At 38.7% G+C, this 16,483-nt stretch overlaps 1 protein-coding gene across 2 annotated transcripts in view; it reads left to right on the top strand.

The window, feature by feature from the left end:
- PLS1 (plastin 1) overlaps positions 1–16,483 on the top strand; it is a 125,189-nt gene that overhangs the window by 73,793 nt on the left and 34,913 nt on the right. For both annotated transcript variants that reach the window (XM_042955168.1, XM_042955169.1), the window contains exons 2-4: positions 9,358–9,461; positions 12,778–12,941; positions 15,019–15,148. In XM_042955168.1, coding sequence (XP_042811102.1) covers positions 9,358–9,461; positions 12,778–12,941; positions 15,019–15,148 — 398 coding nt within the window. The remainder of the gene's footprint in view (positions 1–9,357; positions 9,462–12,777; positions 12,942–15,018; positions 15,149–16,483) is intronic.

Genomic DNA, 16,483 nt, shown 5'->3' with positions numbered 1-16,483 from the left:
ACCAACTAAGCCACCCAGGCTCCCCTGAGTTTTTCATCTTTACCTAGAAACGAATTAACAGAAATGGGAAGGAGAATCTTTCTGGATAAAGGGAAGGGAAAAAAGGTACAGAGAAGCCATAAGCCTGGGGCCTTTAGGCTATGAATGTAATCTTCAGTGCTGCTGATTGCTGTGGGAGGAACCATAATCTAACTTTTTTGTACTTCACTAGTGCACTGAGCTTTCTGAGATCAGGTGTGGTGGTGGTGATAAAATACAAATTATGACAAATACCAATGATACTGTGATAGTGTTGAGTGGTGACAGATGGCAGCTACAGTTGTGGTGAGCACAGCACAACATATAGAGATGCTGAATCACTATGCTGTGCACCTGACACTAATGTAACATTGTGTGTCAACCAAACAACAACAACAACAACAAAAACAAAAACCTTAAAACTATTATGCTTCTTATCTACGTGTAAACTTAGAAAATATAATTATGATTAATTTTCTTTCCCAGTTCGGAATGTTTAAATATTTTCTATTGTTTGAGGAATTGACGCCCCCCCCCCTTACATTTTCTTTTTGTAAACTATGTCTGTTATTACTCCTCATATATCAGTTTGGACTCTTGGTTGCAAGCAATAGAAACTTAGTTTAACTGGCTTTAAAGAAAAATTGTTTCAAGTAACTAAAGACATAAAGGCTTTAGCCCAGTGGGATTTAGCACTTAACTCTGCCCAGACAGGTTTTCTCTTCACCCACTGGCTCTGCTCTCTGCTATGTTGGTTTTGGCTTAATTCTCTGCTTCAGGTCTTCCCCTTCTGGAGGCAATATTGATGTGGCTGTTCTGGCCTGTACTTCTTCATGAAAACTGATCCAGGGGAGTTTGTGGGACTCTTATTACAGAAAGTTCCACAAAAGCTTTCTTAATGTCTCATTGGCTCCAACTGTGTTGCATGCCTATCCCTAAACCAAATCCCTACAGCAGAGAATATGATGTATTGATTGGCTTGGACCTGGAACTTCACTCAACTGTTATATGTGGATTATATGGAATGAGCGGAACCCCAAAACTAAAATTGGTGCTATTACCAGGAGAAGGGAAATGGTTACTGGAGAAGAAAACAAAACAAAACATTGGGAAATGATATTCGAAGTATTGATGGTATTGTAACATTATATGATAGCAGTTTGGGGAACATTACTATGGTGAATTTTCTCAGAAAGAGAAGTTCTAAAGTGGAGGTGGGAGTGGGGGAGAGTAGGTGGGATATAAATAATAAACGAGAAGGAAAAGATCCTGGGATGATGGGCAGGTCCAGTTACCTGAGCTGGGAATCTGTGATTAGTGGGCTCCTGACCTGCTGGCTCCTCTTCTTTCAGAGAAGCTGACACTTAGAAATATCCCTTACTGGGAGCAGGGATGTGGTGAGTGGTGCATAGCAGAGGTTGGGTTTTGACACATTAAGGGACAAAATGTGTTCTTCGGGCTTTTAGACTGAGCTAATGTTATGCGAGTGTTTCTAGAGAAACATAGTTCTACCAGGTTCCCTTGGGAGACCAAGTGAGGTCACATGGAATTAGGGAGGTGTAGAAGCAAAATTAATAGACCAGAGTTTTAATCTGACACACATGGTGTTTTATAAAAGGATTCACATCGTTTGCAAAAACTGAAAATAAAATTTCACATAAAAATATGGATTTCTGGCTTTTCTTTAAAAGTCAGAAGATGTGGTGACCTTGGGCCTGATTCCTGTTGGCAGCAGTCCACTGTGGCTCAGCAGCAGCTTCCCCTTTCAGAGCCCTGGCTGGCATCATGTACACATCAGGAAAAGGCTAAAGTCTAGGGAGTCAGATATAAGGGCCTCCGTCCTCCTCCAGGACTTCAGGAACCAGGAAGGCTTTTCATGGGCTGCTGGGCAGAAGTGTTGCTGAGCTTGGGGCCATGGGACAACATTGATCAGCAGGTCCCAAGAACTGATTCCCACTTGATAGACTGTAATTTCCTCAGCTTACAAGTTAGCTGCATTCACTTAATGTTGAACTTAGAGCTTGAGACTTCAGGAAGGTACTGGGGCCTGTCTTCCCCTTTCTTTCACATCCCCAAATGGTTCCAATCAGTCTTCTATGGATAGTCTTGACCTAAACTTTGATCAGTAAACTCTACTTTAGACCTTTTGTGTATACGTTTAATGCAATTTCCTATTTCTCAACTGAAAAATTACTAAGCGTGGTTTGCACGTGCACAAGCATGCACAACCCCCTTCTAGCCTTCCTTCTCATATTGCTGCTCTATATACTGCTATTGCCTTGGCTGCAATTAGTCCAGAAACTTCCAACCTAGAATCACATAGTTTCAATGAGCTTGACAGTAAATAATATATAGTATTCAAAGAGGTCCCTTTAAATCTAGATTTAAACAACAAACAAATTAGGGGACAATTCTAATTTGTTTATGAAAAGAGAATCATAATATTCCTTTATATCATTTACCAAAAAATCAGTTTTAATTAAACTTAGGCATTTATAGTTGACCCCAATCAGCATTATATTAAGTATAGTTCTAGGGGCGCCTGGGTGGCTCAGTCGGTTAGGCGGCCGACTTTGGCTCAGGTCATGATCTTGCGGTCCGTGAGTTCTAGCCCCGCGTCGGGCTCTGAGCTGACAGCTCAGAGCCTGGAGCCTGCTTCATATTCTGTGTCTCCCTCTCTCTGACCCTCCCCTGTTCATGCTCTGTCTCTCCCTGTCTCAAAAATAAATAAACGTTAAAAAAAAATTAAAAAAAAAAAGTATAGTTCTAGAAGAAATTAATTCTTATTAATCTTTAAACCTTCATGCTTAGTTCAAATTCTATTTGCTGAATACTTGACTAAATGATTTTAAACTCTCTTACTATGGGCTACATATTGAGGCTTTTAAGTGAATGGATACAGAAAGGTCTTGGTGGCAACTTTAGCAGCCGATGAATGCTCAGGTCAGCACCAAACTCAGTGCCCAAATGTACAAATGCGCAGTAGTATTATCACTATAATTGTGGCTGGTCATGGAGATGACCATGGCAGTGGCTCATGCAGTAAGGCAGTGAGTGGGGAGAAGATGTAGGCAAGTCCTCTCTGTTTTCTGCTTTGCTCAGCAGATTTCCTTATTTAGACATCTGGTGTTTGCACAAGAGCATTGGCACTTAAAAGATTCATCCAGGGAAGAATTGAGGGTATTTACATACATACATATATATATATATTTTCACATATATACATATATATATATATATATATATATGTATATATATATATATACTCCTTTGTAAAGGAATTTGGGGGAAATGGACAAAAATTATTTTTGAAAGATTTAGAAAAAACACCTGCTATATATAGCCAAGTGGGCTCAAAATTTTGAATACCATCTTTGTGCCCCTAATACTGGGTAGGGTGAACAGGTGCTCCGTAAGTTGTGAATAAATAATGAGTAAGTGGGTGAGTGAATGAAGAGAACCGGTGATTGAGGTATGGAGATTCTTTCAGTCTCTTCACTCACCTGTTGGTGACACATTTTGCACAGACAACTGTTCTGTTTGGCACCTTTTTACCTAGTACTCTCCCTGCTCTATGAAGAGAAGTATTACCATTAGTGAATTTTAGTAAATTTTCCCCACATGTGTAACACATTAAGGCTATTGAAAACATAAAAATCAGAAAACTGCATCTTTTACCTGTATAGAGCAAGAAGTGAGTTTAGGAAGGTGAATGAGATTAACAAAATGTGACTATCACAAGGCAGTACATGATCAAGAATAAGTTAATGCATGTGAGCTGAATAACATATAAGAGCCAAGGTGAAAACAGGCTATGATGCTAATGCAGGTGGGAAGGAGGTAAGGACATGAGTGTGGCGGGCAGACCATGGAATGGAGAGTAGGGGGCAGAAGGCACATGAATTAGGTGGTGTGGGGACTGATGAAATGGTTAATCCTTGGAACTGAAGCAGAAAAAATCCCCAACATTAAGATATCTGTATATTATTATTTTTTGTCATGTTTGTTTTTGTAGATTGCTAGGCCGCCCTTTAAAAAGAAGTCACAAATGAGTTAGTTTGGAACTAAGTGTCACTGCCTCACAGATGTGTTATACCTGGCTTAACTCTTCATATTGGTGCTGATTATGGTCTCTACGATTGTGCAGGCACTTAGGCAATTGGTTTTGCTTATCTGAGAATAAAGTTACATTTTTATAACAGTTACCCTTTTAAGACAGCTTGGGATTTTGCCAGTTTAGGCTTGTTGGCCATCCAGTTGATGACTTATCAGGAAAGTTCGCCAGCATAGCTGCCCCTTGTAAAATGAATAAAAAAAAATGGAGCTCAGTTCTTTCAGTGCAGAAGGATGCTCAGGAGAAATGTGAATTATGTCATACCCATTTAATAGCTTTCTCTGTCCAAAGAGGGGTCAGGCTGGTGTGTAATATTTAATAAAGTCAGTGGTCTCCCAGTTCATATTTATATTAGAAAGTCAGTAGACATTCCAGTTAACTAGAGAAAATCTGATGAAGTAACAGTTTGGTAGGGAATATGAATGTTTGCGTTTTGCAGAATGATGTCGCTCCCTGTTGTGAAATGTGGTTGAAAAAAGATTGCTGGAAATACAGAAAAATGAAAGTATTTTCCAGGTTTCCTTTAAACTAAAAAGGAAACTCTTCAGTCATACTTCTTAGCTGCTTATTTTTTTCATATAGTGACTTATTCTACTGACCTTGTGATCTTTAAACTTGTACTGGGAGCTGAAAATAGAACATAGTAAGAAAAGTGGAACATTGCAGTGGGAGATAAGAGAAGTTTATGAAGAAGAGGGGGAGGATATAGGATGCCATAGTATTGCCCCTCCCAGAGATACTGCCATGCTCCAGAACCTCTGAGCCTAGGCACTTCTCCAGAGAATTGGAGGATTTTTTTTTTCCATAAAAAAGGACAGGCTTTTTCCATAAAAGTCAGGTATGAAAGAAATATCATATTTGTGTATGTTCTTTAAAGCAAATTTATTTTTTTAGATTAAATATAATTTATTGTCAAATTGGTTTCCGTACAACACCCAGTGTTCATCATCCCAACAGGTGCCCTCCTCAATGCCCATCACCCACTTTCCCTCTCCTCCACCTCCCCATCAACCTTCAGTTTGTTCTCATTTTGACTGTGATGGCTCATCCTGCCTGAGTCAGTCAAGCGCTTCTCAGGCACCTGGAATCTGCCCCTCAGCCTCTCTTGTTCTGGGGTCTTAGAGCAGAGGCTCGCGGGAGGCTCTTCTGTCCTGGATCATCAGTCCCCAGTGTCTGCCTGGGAAATGCCCGTTACTCACAACGGTGCATTCCTTCAGCACGGATTCTCCTGCACCTTGTCTGCCCCTGTCTCTGCCACCCTTGTGGCCACAGTCTTCCTTGCCGGCATCTGCAGATTTCCCTGTTTGCCCATGGAGACAATTTCTGCCTCTCTCTGTCTTCCTTATCTAGTGGCTTCTCAGGGATTTCCTCCTCCTGCTGCCCCATTCCCAGAACACCCAGTAAACCTGAGGAGGTTTGTGCTTCTACCCGAGGACTCAGAACCGCAGATTCCAGGCTGGTTTTGCTTTTGTGCTGCCAGCGTGCCTGACAAGAGGTAGTTACTGCTTTAGTTGAGGTGTGTGACTGGGGCGGGGAAGAAGAAACACAATTCTTCTTGGAGAAGAAACACAATTTGATATTTCAATAAATTATTCTTCTACAATAATATTAACTGTTTTGACTGTTCAAGATTGAAGTACTTGAAAAAAATGTTTCCCCGTGTCCTGAGGGACTTTGGGAAGTTTTCTCCTGTTCAAAACATATTCTTGTGTTACCTTTATTATTTTATTTACGTATCATTTTTTTTTTACTATCTGAACTTAAAAGTTAAAAAATTATCTCGTGAATTATTTAAAACAAAAGAATTCTTAAAGTAGGTACAGAGACAGTATAACCAGTATCCATATACTGAATGCTCAGATTGAACAGATGTTAAATTTTGCCATAATTGCTTCAAATTTCTCTTAAAAAAATGTAATGGATCCAGCGCCAGCTCCCAGCTGTGCCCCTTTCCTACTTCTCCATAGACAACCACTATTCTGAATTTGTTGCATCATTCCCATGTGTTTTTAAGTTTTACTATATATGTTTGGCAACATATGTAGTACATACATGTGTTTTTATAATTCACAATAATTGGTACATATACCGTATGTATCTCTTAGCACTTTGCTTTTTCCAGTTACTGTGTTTTTAAGAAACGGGTGTAGTTCATTTATTTTGCTGATGTATAAATAGTCTAATAATGTATTCATCTGTTAGTCTAAAGAAAACAGACATTTGCCCTTAAAATATAAATTTGCCCTTAAGGGGCGCCTGGGTGGCTTAGTTAGTTAAACATCCGAGTCTTGGTTTCAGCTCAGGTCATGATCTCTCAGTTTGTGAGTTCAAGCCCTATGTTGGGCTCCTCACTGTCAGTGCGGAGCCTGCTTGGGATTCTCTCTCTCCCTCTCTCTCTGCCCCTTCCCTGCTGTGCACGCTCTCTCTCTCAAAATAAATAAACTTAAAAAAAATTCCCTCATATCCTTAAAAAAAGTTTTGCCCATAAAATATAAATCTGATGAGCACTGTAAGGGTTTATCAGTCACCTATACTTAAGTGTGAAGTGGTCATCAGTCTTTTCTTTAAAACTACCTGTGATGCTTGCAGTGAGAGAATAGGGATGCTAATTGAACTACATGTAGATTTTAAGGGTTTGGAGGCATTAGAAACAGATTTGATGTTGATTCTGTCTCTCTCTGTCTCTCTGTCTGTCTGTCTGTCTCTCTCTCTCTCTTTTTAAACCTTCCTTAGGTAACCTGTGCAGCCCTCTAATTTACATTTAAGGGAGGACACTTGTTCAATCAATAGAAGAACAGATCAATACATAGTAAGCTCATGTATGACATTAGCATAGCTCCAGGCCCATTGAAAGCCCTCAGTAAATATTTGCCATTATTTTTTATATTACTAGAGAAGGGGGAAGTAAGGAAAAAAGGGAATTTTGGAGGATAGATTAGGGGGCAGGCTGCCTCCTCTGTGTCAACGGCTACCTCAAGAACTCAGGATCTCAGGTGACCAGGGCTAGGGCCACAGGGGGAGGAGAGAAAACAGAATAGCCCAGAAACCAAAAGGTGCTAGTGAAAACAGGTTTGGTCCCTCACAGTTGGGATCTTTACAGTTGGAGAAAGGTTTCAGAATCTTCTTGGTCTCAAGGGCTGTTCTTAAAGCCTTTTCGCTGAAACTGTTCTGGATCCTGGGGTTTTAGATCCTATAAATTATAAATCGCTGCTTAGACTAATTTTGGTAAAGTTTTTAAAAAAATTTTTGTAATTTTTTTTTTTTTTTTTAAATTTTTGAGGGTGGGGAGGGGCAGAGAGAGGGAGAGAAGGAGACACAGAATCGGAAGCAGGCTCCAGGCTCTGAGCTGTCAGCACAGAGCTAGCTGCGGGACTTGAACCCAACAAACCGTGAGATCATGACCTGAGCCAAAGTCGGACACTCAACTGACTGAGCCACCCGGGTGCCCCAATTTTGGTAAAGCTTTTAGAGGTTCATGGAAGTTAGAAATTTGAGGGAGGATAAAAGATCAGATCCCATTTCATCTAATTGGGAAGTTCATTTTTAGAATATACTTCCTTAACTTTCTAAATATATACTTTGTTATGCCAGGATACCCTTGAGGATTAGGAGCGGGGGAGAAAGACTTTAATTGGTGAAAGAAAGTTTTTTAAATTATATGGGCTAAAAAAACAAAGCGGAGAAGGAAAGCAGTTTTGGAATTACTGAAGAAATATATGGCACATAACAAAATCTATGGGAAGATACATCTGTCTATAGAATTCAACATAACCTGCCCTGTTGGTGAGTCTCTGGTCAGTGATCCTGGCTGCCTTTGGGCTGCATCTTTCAAGATGACTCTGAAATACTGTGCTCTTCTGAGCTGTCTCAGGCATCCAGGTAGGACTCCTTCCATGCCAGGTGTTTGGAAACTGGTTAAATGCTGTGTTCCTCATTTCTAAAATTGCAAAGTGAATTCTAGTAACTGCCTTCTGGAGGGTTTCAGGACTGACAAATGATGTGCCTGATAAATATGAGTCGATCTAGCAAGAATTCTTCCTCCGAAACTTTACTAAGAATTTTACAAAGGCAGCTTTCTTTTAAAATGCAAATTTTTATTTCACAAGTATATAATATATACTTTATATATTATTACATAAGTAATGTGTATTATTATTCAAATACATATTTATGTGTTTATATGGCTTGTGACCACATTATATTTGGGAGACTGCAGAGTACCTGGACCTAGAGACAAGAATGAAACACAGTTTGGTTCGATGACAGCTTAGTGATGAAGCAATGAGTTACTCACTTTCACACCTTGAAAAAGTTACTCATGACTATTTAATTTATTTAAAAATTAAATAGGGGCACCTGGGTGGCTCAGTTGGTTAAGCGTCGGACTTCAGCTTAGGTCATGATCTCACGGTGTATGGGTTCGAGCCCCGTGTCGGGCTCTGTGCTCACAGCTCAGAGCCTGGACCCTGCTTTGGATTCTGTGTCTCCCTCTCACTCTGCTCCTACCCCACTCATGCTGTGTCTCTCTTTCTCAAAAATAAATAAACATTCAAAAAAAATTAAAAATTAAATAGTGGGCAATGGTATATTTTTTAAAACCCGAAGATTTAATTATACTTTAATTAGAACCAGGCCCCAGAATAACTGTAAGATACAGAAATTTGGGGAAGAACCCCCCCAAATTCCCAAGCAAGTATGTATACAAGTGACAAATGAGCCGTAACACTCTTCGAGGACTTCACACAATTTAAAACGATTTTTAACTGATCAGTGAAAATGTTAATGTATAAATTATTTGAAAAATTATGTGCTTACTTTATTCTTTTTGTGGACATTATTCATGTCTTAACATTTTACTTCCTGACCACGTCCTTTACATTTATAAATGCTACCCTTCTCTCAAACTTGAAATGTTTATTTTACTGAAGGAGTGGGGTAAAATGTAAATGAAAATTGTACAGGCTACCGGGAGACATGTATGCCCTGTGTAAGGACAAGGCGTAAAAGACAGGCATTCCTTCCATTCCTTCCCTCTGCGGACTCTCTTATTGTCTGGCCCACCTATGCTGGGAAATAGTGTTATGGGTATCTGTTCCTATTTGTTCCTTGTCAGGCAGACTTCTCAGGTGATTTCTTCTAGAGATTTTACTGCCTGTGTATTCTGTATTGCTTAGATAAATGTTTTCAAAGGGCTAATGTTCTTTTTATAACATTGTTTTTTCTAGCTATAAAGACCTGAAGGTAGTCTTTTCTTCAAAGATGGAAAACAGTACCACTACCATTTCTCGGGAAGAGCTGGAAGAGCTACAGGAAGCATTTAATAAAATAGGTATGCTTGAGAAAAACTAAATACGACATTGCTATTCTGCTTGATGTCAGACTTCCAGGAATGGAATACCCTCTATTGGTTTTACTACCACCCATTTACCCCTAGCTTTATCCTGTTTCTCCCCCCCACCCCCATCTAGGTTTCACTGGATTCTTTCTTTCTGAAAGATAAATTAAGACTGGCTTGAATTTCTAAGAGAATTGGACTTTGAATTCTTTGATAATTTCTCTGCTGAGAGTAATCCAGGTTAATGAATGACAGTGTAACTGAATACGTTTAACATGATATCCTCATTACAGAAAGAAAATATAGAAACACTTCCTTGTTTATAAACTGAACTCTGGCCTTCACGTTTGTTGCTAACAGTAACACTTTCTGACTTCGCGCAAAACATTTTAAAATCTGAATATTGTTTTTAAGGGCTGTGTGTCTTATTTTTCTTCTTTCACTTTTTAAAGCCATTCATTGTTTTGTCTTTATAACATTATCATTTGATGGCTTTGTATTTTTCTTCCAAAAAAAATTCCCTCATACTCCTTTGGATCACAATTCTTCTGCGCTTTGCTCCTAGGAAACCTGTGGCAAACAAGAAGATAAATATCTTTTGCTCTAGTCTGCAAACGCATGCAAGTGAAAGGCGAGCCCAGTGAAAGGATCTTGGAATGGTGACACCACCAATCCTGCTCCTCCCATAGTAGGCTCCTTCTCTGGTACAGAGGAGCAGTCTGTGGGGCGCCTGGGTAGCTCAGTTGGTTAAGCATCTGACTTCAGCTCAGGTCATGATCTCTCCGTCCGTGAGTTTGAGCCCCGTGCCAGGCTCTGTGCTGACAGCTCACATTCAGATTCTGTGTCTCTCCCTCTTTCTCTCTACCCCTCTCCCACTTGCACTCTTTCTCACTCTCAAAAATAAATAAACGTTAAAAAAAAAAAAAAAGACAGTCTGTGAGAAACGGTCAGATAATAGACTGGGGTGGACATATGATCACAGTTGATCTTGTGCCTAGATTTCTCACAAACCTAGTGAATCATGACTAAAATTCATGTAAATGAGATGTGGTACAGAATTTTAGAGACCAATATAAAGAGAAAAGAAAGATTGAAGTTTGAAAAAGAAAGCCTCTCCAGAAAGAAAAAGTAAAGCTGTCAGGAAGCTCACAACTTACACATTATTGCTATGAAGTGAAGTGAGTTGTACAAATCTCTGGACCCTTCCACTTCTCCCTGCACAGCCATCCCCAGAGTAACTCAAACCTTCCGAATACAGTCTGCGTGGTGGCTGAATTAGGCTCATAGTGAATGCCTTAATCTCGTTTTTTTTTTTTTTGTTTTTGTTTTTTGTTTTTTTGAGGACAATATATTTGTCATTAGAGCATTGCATGAATATGGTATGGCCTCTAAAAGATTATTTTTAATAATAAATTTTATAGAGTATTATATGCAGTGCCCAGAGTCTTTTCAAGACAAAAATTAGGCAATTATTAGGACATTCTGCTCATTTTGAGTGTTGAAACAGAGGAAATAATAAAAATGTATCCCTAGTCTGCTATTGGTGTTATTTTATAGGTGCAGTTTGGTAGCTTGAATAAAAGTGCTGCCTAGGTCTTGGTAGAAATGAATGAATTAGTAATCTCTTCTTTGTTTAGTACATGAACTTTACTCTTTATGACTCATGGACATATAATCCTGCAATATTTATTTAATGATATTTTGAATAAATAATTCACTGATGGAACAAATCTGACAGCCAGATAATTTACTCTGTATGAAGGCAGTGCTAACACTAGCATAATATGTACTAGCTTTATTGACCAGATAAATTGTTCCTTAAGAACCTACTATTCCCTCTGATAATTTGTACGAAACAACCTTTCCCAGAGGCAAAGGGACATGCCCATCCAACCTTACTAGATGGGATATTTTGGGGTCTCTAGGGAGAGATGAGAGGTGAAAATATTTGTCTTTTTTTCTTTTTTTTTCCTTTGTAAGTTATGGTAAAATAGACATAAAATTTACTATTTTAAGAATTTGTAAGTGTCCAGTTCAGTGGCATTAAGTACATTCATGTTGTATGCAACCATACCACTATCTCTGTCTTTAGAACTCTTTCATTTCCCTAAACTGAAACTCTCTACCCAATAAATACCAACCCCCATCATGAATAACATTCTATTTTATGTCTGTACCACATTTTGTTTATCCATTCATCTGTTGAAGGACATCTTGAGTTGTTTCTACTTTTTTGCTACTGTAAATAACGTTGCTATGAACAACATTTGTCTATCTCAAAATATAGGAAACAATTCTGAACTTGTACTAAATAATGATATTTTGCTCTAAGTTCGAAGAAAGTGATATTTTTATTGCAATGTCCAGTAGTTTAGCTTATTAGCTGACTTTTGAGATTATAGCAGTATTTTGGTTATTGGTAGATTCTATTTTAGAAACTTTCCACTTGTTCTGCACACTATTAAGTCTAAAAGTTTTTGTCTTTATAATTAATTGAGTATAGTGAGGACAGCTCTTTTACTGAAAGGAAAAAGTAAAATACAGGAAACATAGCAACTGTTACCAGATGAACAAATAAAGCCTATATAACAAGGTGGATCCAGGCAACTAATCAGACAGTCCAAAGCCATGTTGCCAACTCTGGGCAGAAGTGTTTTGTGTTGCCTTTGTTCTGTGTCAAGAAGTGTTATCTAGTCTCTAGGGAAAACCCAGGGAAGGGAATCTCAGCGATAACGTGAAAACACCTGGAAACCCTTCCAAGAGTCCAAATATAGGTGTGAAATTATTTCTTGAACACTTGATGGAAAAACGCCATCAAACATGATTCGGCCTACATAATGGTATCATAAATACATAATGAAGAAGCAATGAATTATTAACAAATGAAACAGAAGTGCCACCAAGTGAAATGTAGAACAGAGATACCTTATGTGTATTTAATATGATGCACATATTTTATAGAGAATGTGGGGCCTGCAGATCCATTTTGTAAATTCTGTGAGGTTAAAGTCTGGATGGGTGTTCTGCTAAACCTGAGTTTTTCATCTGTCAGAGCATTGTTCAAACTGTGCACTTAAAATACACATGGTAGTCCTAAACCTATGGGGATAAAGTCCATTTACTACGAATATTTTGATAAAGTGTATAGACTCCCTTGTACAGTTCAGGTGCAGGAGAAAAGGTTACTGCCACTTGTGAGACAACCCTGAAAGGTTCTACCTGCCTGTGAATCTCCCATGAGGCCTTCAGGGTGCACACCTTGAATAAAGAGTGCAAATGAGATTTGACAATTCGTAATTTGTCTTTACAGATATTGACAACAGTGGGTATGTTAGTGACTATGAACTACAGGACCTGTTTAAGGAAGCAAGCCTTCCTCTGCCTGGCTACAAGGTGCGCGAGATTGTGGAGAAAATTCTATCAGTGGCTGACAACAACAAAGATGGCAAAATCAGTTTTGAAGAGTTTGTGTCAGTAAGTAATTCAGTTTTCTGGTTACTGATCTTTTTGCTTTGAGAAGAGTTTTAGTAATGTCATTGCTCTCTGGTCAAATCTGGCTTCGAGACCAGAAAAAAACACTGCTTTAAAATGACGAGTAGGATGACAACAACAATAGTATCCACAAATAATTCATAAAACAGAGGGAAAAAAAATTCTCAAGTTGTTGGAAGTCAGATTTAAATAGCAATAGCTCATGTGCTAGTAAGACTACAGTTGAGTTCAGTGCTTATTGACTATCTGTGTGTATGCAATGTTTTAATGTCTCAGTACTTGGTCTTGAGAAATGGAATATTTTTATGTGTGACTGAAATAGCTAAGGTATGGAAGCTATACCTCCTGGAAACTGGTTATTTCCTCATGCTAAGTGATATCTTTAGTTTCAGCAAATACCACCAGGTAAATCCCAATGCTGGCTATGATAACATGGTGTCATTATTAAAAAGTACCTCAAGGCTCAGGGAACCGAACAAGATGAAAAATAATACATGACTCAACTGACAAAAGAAAAGTAGATTGTAGCACTGAATATTGAATATGTTGTGTTTCAAAAGTTCAGGCCAAGAGAGATGGCCACACTGCCATTGCCAGCCAGCAGTTGAGTGAGCTGCCACACCCTTCCACCACCACCACCGCCATGACTGTATTTTTCATATGAAAATATAACCATTAATATAATTGATTAAATATTTGTGAAATGTGAACTGTCTGGTTTTGCATCCTTTGTTCACTAAGCAAAGATTTGAGCTCCTTTCTTGCTAGGTTCTGCTAGGCACTGTGTGTGAATAATGCAATGAACAAAAAGAGAGATGATCCCTGCCTTCAGGGGCTTTACATGTGGGGAAGCAGGGTCACACAAATGGCTAAAAGAGATCTATGATAATTGCTATGGTAGAGCAGTATGGGTCCCTTGAGAGTTCACAGTAGAAGGAGCTGAACTTGCTGGTGAGGCTAGAGATCCCAGGGATGCAGAGAACGTGTCGGAAACTATGAAGACCGAGCTGAGATCTGAAGTAAGATGTTAAACAGGTAAAAGGGGTTGAGTGGGAGAAATGAATGATGTGCGAGACAGGCTGGCTTCAGGGTTGGTGGATACTCTCAAGCACTTGGAAACAAGTTGAGCGTGGATGGGGGGAGATGGTGAAGGTAAGGAATGCAGCTAGAGAAATAAGTTGGGGTCAGGTCATGCAGGATCTTGTAGGATTTTCATTTTTATCGTAAGTACAATAGGAAGCCAGTGATGTAGGAGGAAGAGAGTGTGAGGTGACATGATCAGATGCGAAATTTTAAAAACTCACTCTGGAGTCACCTGCATGGCCCAGTTAGTTAAGCATCCGACTCTTGATCTCTGCTCAGGTCATAATTTCACAGTTCATGAGATGGAGCCCTGCGTCGGGCTCCACACTGTTGGCACAGAGCCTGCTTGGGATTCTCTCTCTCTCCTTCTCTCCACCCTTCCCCCCACGCATGCCCTCCCCCACCCCAAATGAATAAACTTTAAAAAATTTTTTTAAATTAAAAAACAAAAAACCCAAAAATACTTCACTCCGGCTGCTGCTTAGAGTACTGATTAAATTCAGTCTGGCCAGTCACAAGAGTGATTGGGAGAGGGTGTTTGTCCAAGCTACGTTATTTCCTATGACATCTGACTTATTTATTTTAACATGTATGCATTTGCAATGTTCAGACAAGCAAATATCTTCACTAAAGCATTTAAAAATCTTCATCATGTAGTTAGTTATTCTTTAGTTTTCAATACAAAAGATCATGGCAAGTGTAGGAGAATAATTTCAATGCATTCAATTTAAGCTTAATAATAACAAAGTTTCTTTTAGTCCTTGCAGTGCAAACGTTTGTACATTTTGTGTTATGGGTAAAATGACATGAGTGCTGTCTATGCACACAAGCAATAAGGGTGAGAATCCCAGATGAGGATTTATTTTGATGTCATTCCAAGTAAATAAAGAAGTCTAAATAACTTGTAATTCTTCATGTTGAAAGGTTTTTTATGATGATTTGGCTAAGGCTCAATTTTACTTATATTCCATTCCAGCTGATGCAAGAGTTAAAAAGCAAAGACATCAGTAAGACGTTCCGCAAAATAATTAACAAGAGGGAAGGGATTACTGCTATTGGAGGAACATCATCCATTTCCAGTGAGGGCACACAGCATTCTTATTCAGGTAACTTCCAACTCTAAGTTTGATCTTTCATTCATTGACTCATTCACTGAGTCTCGTATTTCATCAAATCTAAGATGCCGTTCATTGTAATTCACACCATTGTTTTATGTACCATTGAAAGAAAATCAGACTATAATGTGCCATCAAATTTGACATGCCTCTTAGTTTCAGAGCTGTCAGGATGAAAAATTGTAGAATCACTGAAACCAGTGGGTCCCTACTGTGTCAGGCACAGCACACAGCAAAGAGATTAGAAAGAACAAAATAAAAATTGTTTACATTTCGGCATTGACTGTGTTCAGTCATGACCTCTGAATGGATTTTTCATCTTGACTGGTGAACTGAGTTTGCTTTTAGGCCTGATCTGAGAATTTATGGAGAGGTTTATTGCAAGGACGTTTTCCTTCCATTTTCCAGGACCTGAGATTCCTGATTATCAAGCAACTGGGTGACTAGAGAGCACAGTACCTGATTTGCTGAATCTGATAGAATCACTGGATTGTTGCCCGGTGGGAAATCCAGAGTCACATTAACTCTTAAGATGATATGTCTTACCCCATGTTAAGCTTACTTCTTGTGGGCGAGATGTCTGAGAACCTTTGGCCCAGTTCCTTTTGTCCATAGGAGTATAATTCGAACTGTGCTTTTTAAATTATTAACAAAAACTCATTGTAACTTTTCCCTCTTTTCCTTTGAGATCTGAATCTGTTAATTGTCCTCTTGATTGGTTTCCTTTCTAACTGGATTTTTCTATAGCAATATACTCACACTTTTCCCACGCATTGTAATTTTTTTCTATCCTTTTCCCACTAGAGAAGTGTGGTTAAAGTCAGTGGCCTGTAAATGCTACGTCTATTTTTTGATAGGGATTCAGTCCTTAATTCCATTTCTACCTATGCATTCTAATGAAAATGTTGTCAAATTTTAAAAGATTTTAAAATATCTTTTTATTGAGATATAATATGCATGTAGCAAAGTGCTATAATCTTACCGGTACAGCTCAGTGAATATTTGCATGTGTAAACATCCATGTAACTGCCACCAGATCAAGAGAACACATTTCATCACTTTCACTGGTTCCTTCATGCCTCGAACAGGAACTGTTTCTCCCCAGAGGAAACCACCTTTCTGATGTCTGTCACCATATATATTTTTTTCTCATTTATTGTGGTATAAGAGGCACATAGTAAGAGCATACAGTGTACTATTTTTAAGTATATGGCTTGATGGTTGATGATTTTTTTTTTTTACATAGGAATATGTACATGTGTAAACGATTACCCATGTAAATATTACCTAGAACTAGGTGTGGAGTATTTAGTAGCTTTTAAAAAA

Source organism: Panthera leo, chromosome C2, assembly GCF_018350215.1.
Source record: "Panthera leo isolate Ple1 chromosome C2, P.leo_Ple1_pat1.1, whole genome shotgun sequence".
Classification (NCBI taxonomy): Eukaryota; Metazoa; Chordata; class Mammalia; order Carnivora; family Felidae; genus Panthera; species Panthera leo.
The sequence above is the reverse complement of the archived record's forward strand: the minus strand, read 5'-3'. Positions and strand labels throughout refer to the sequence as shown.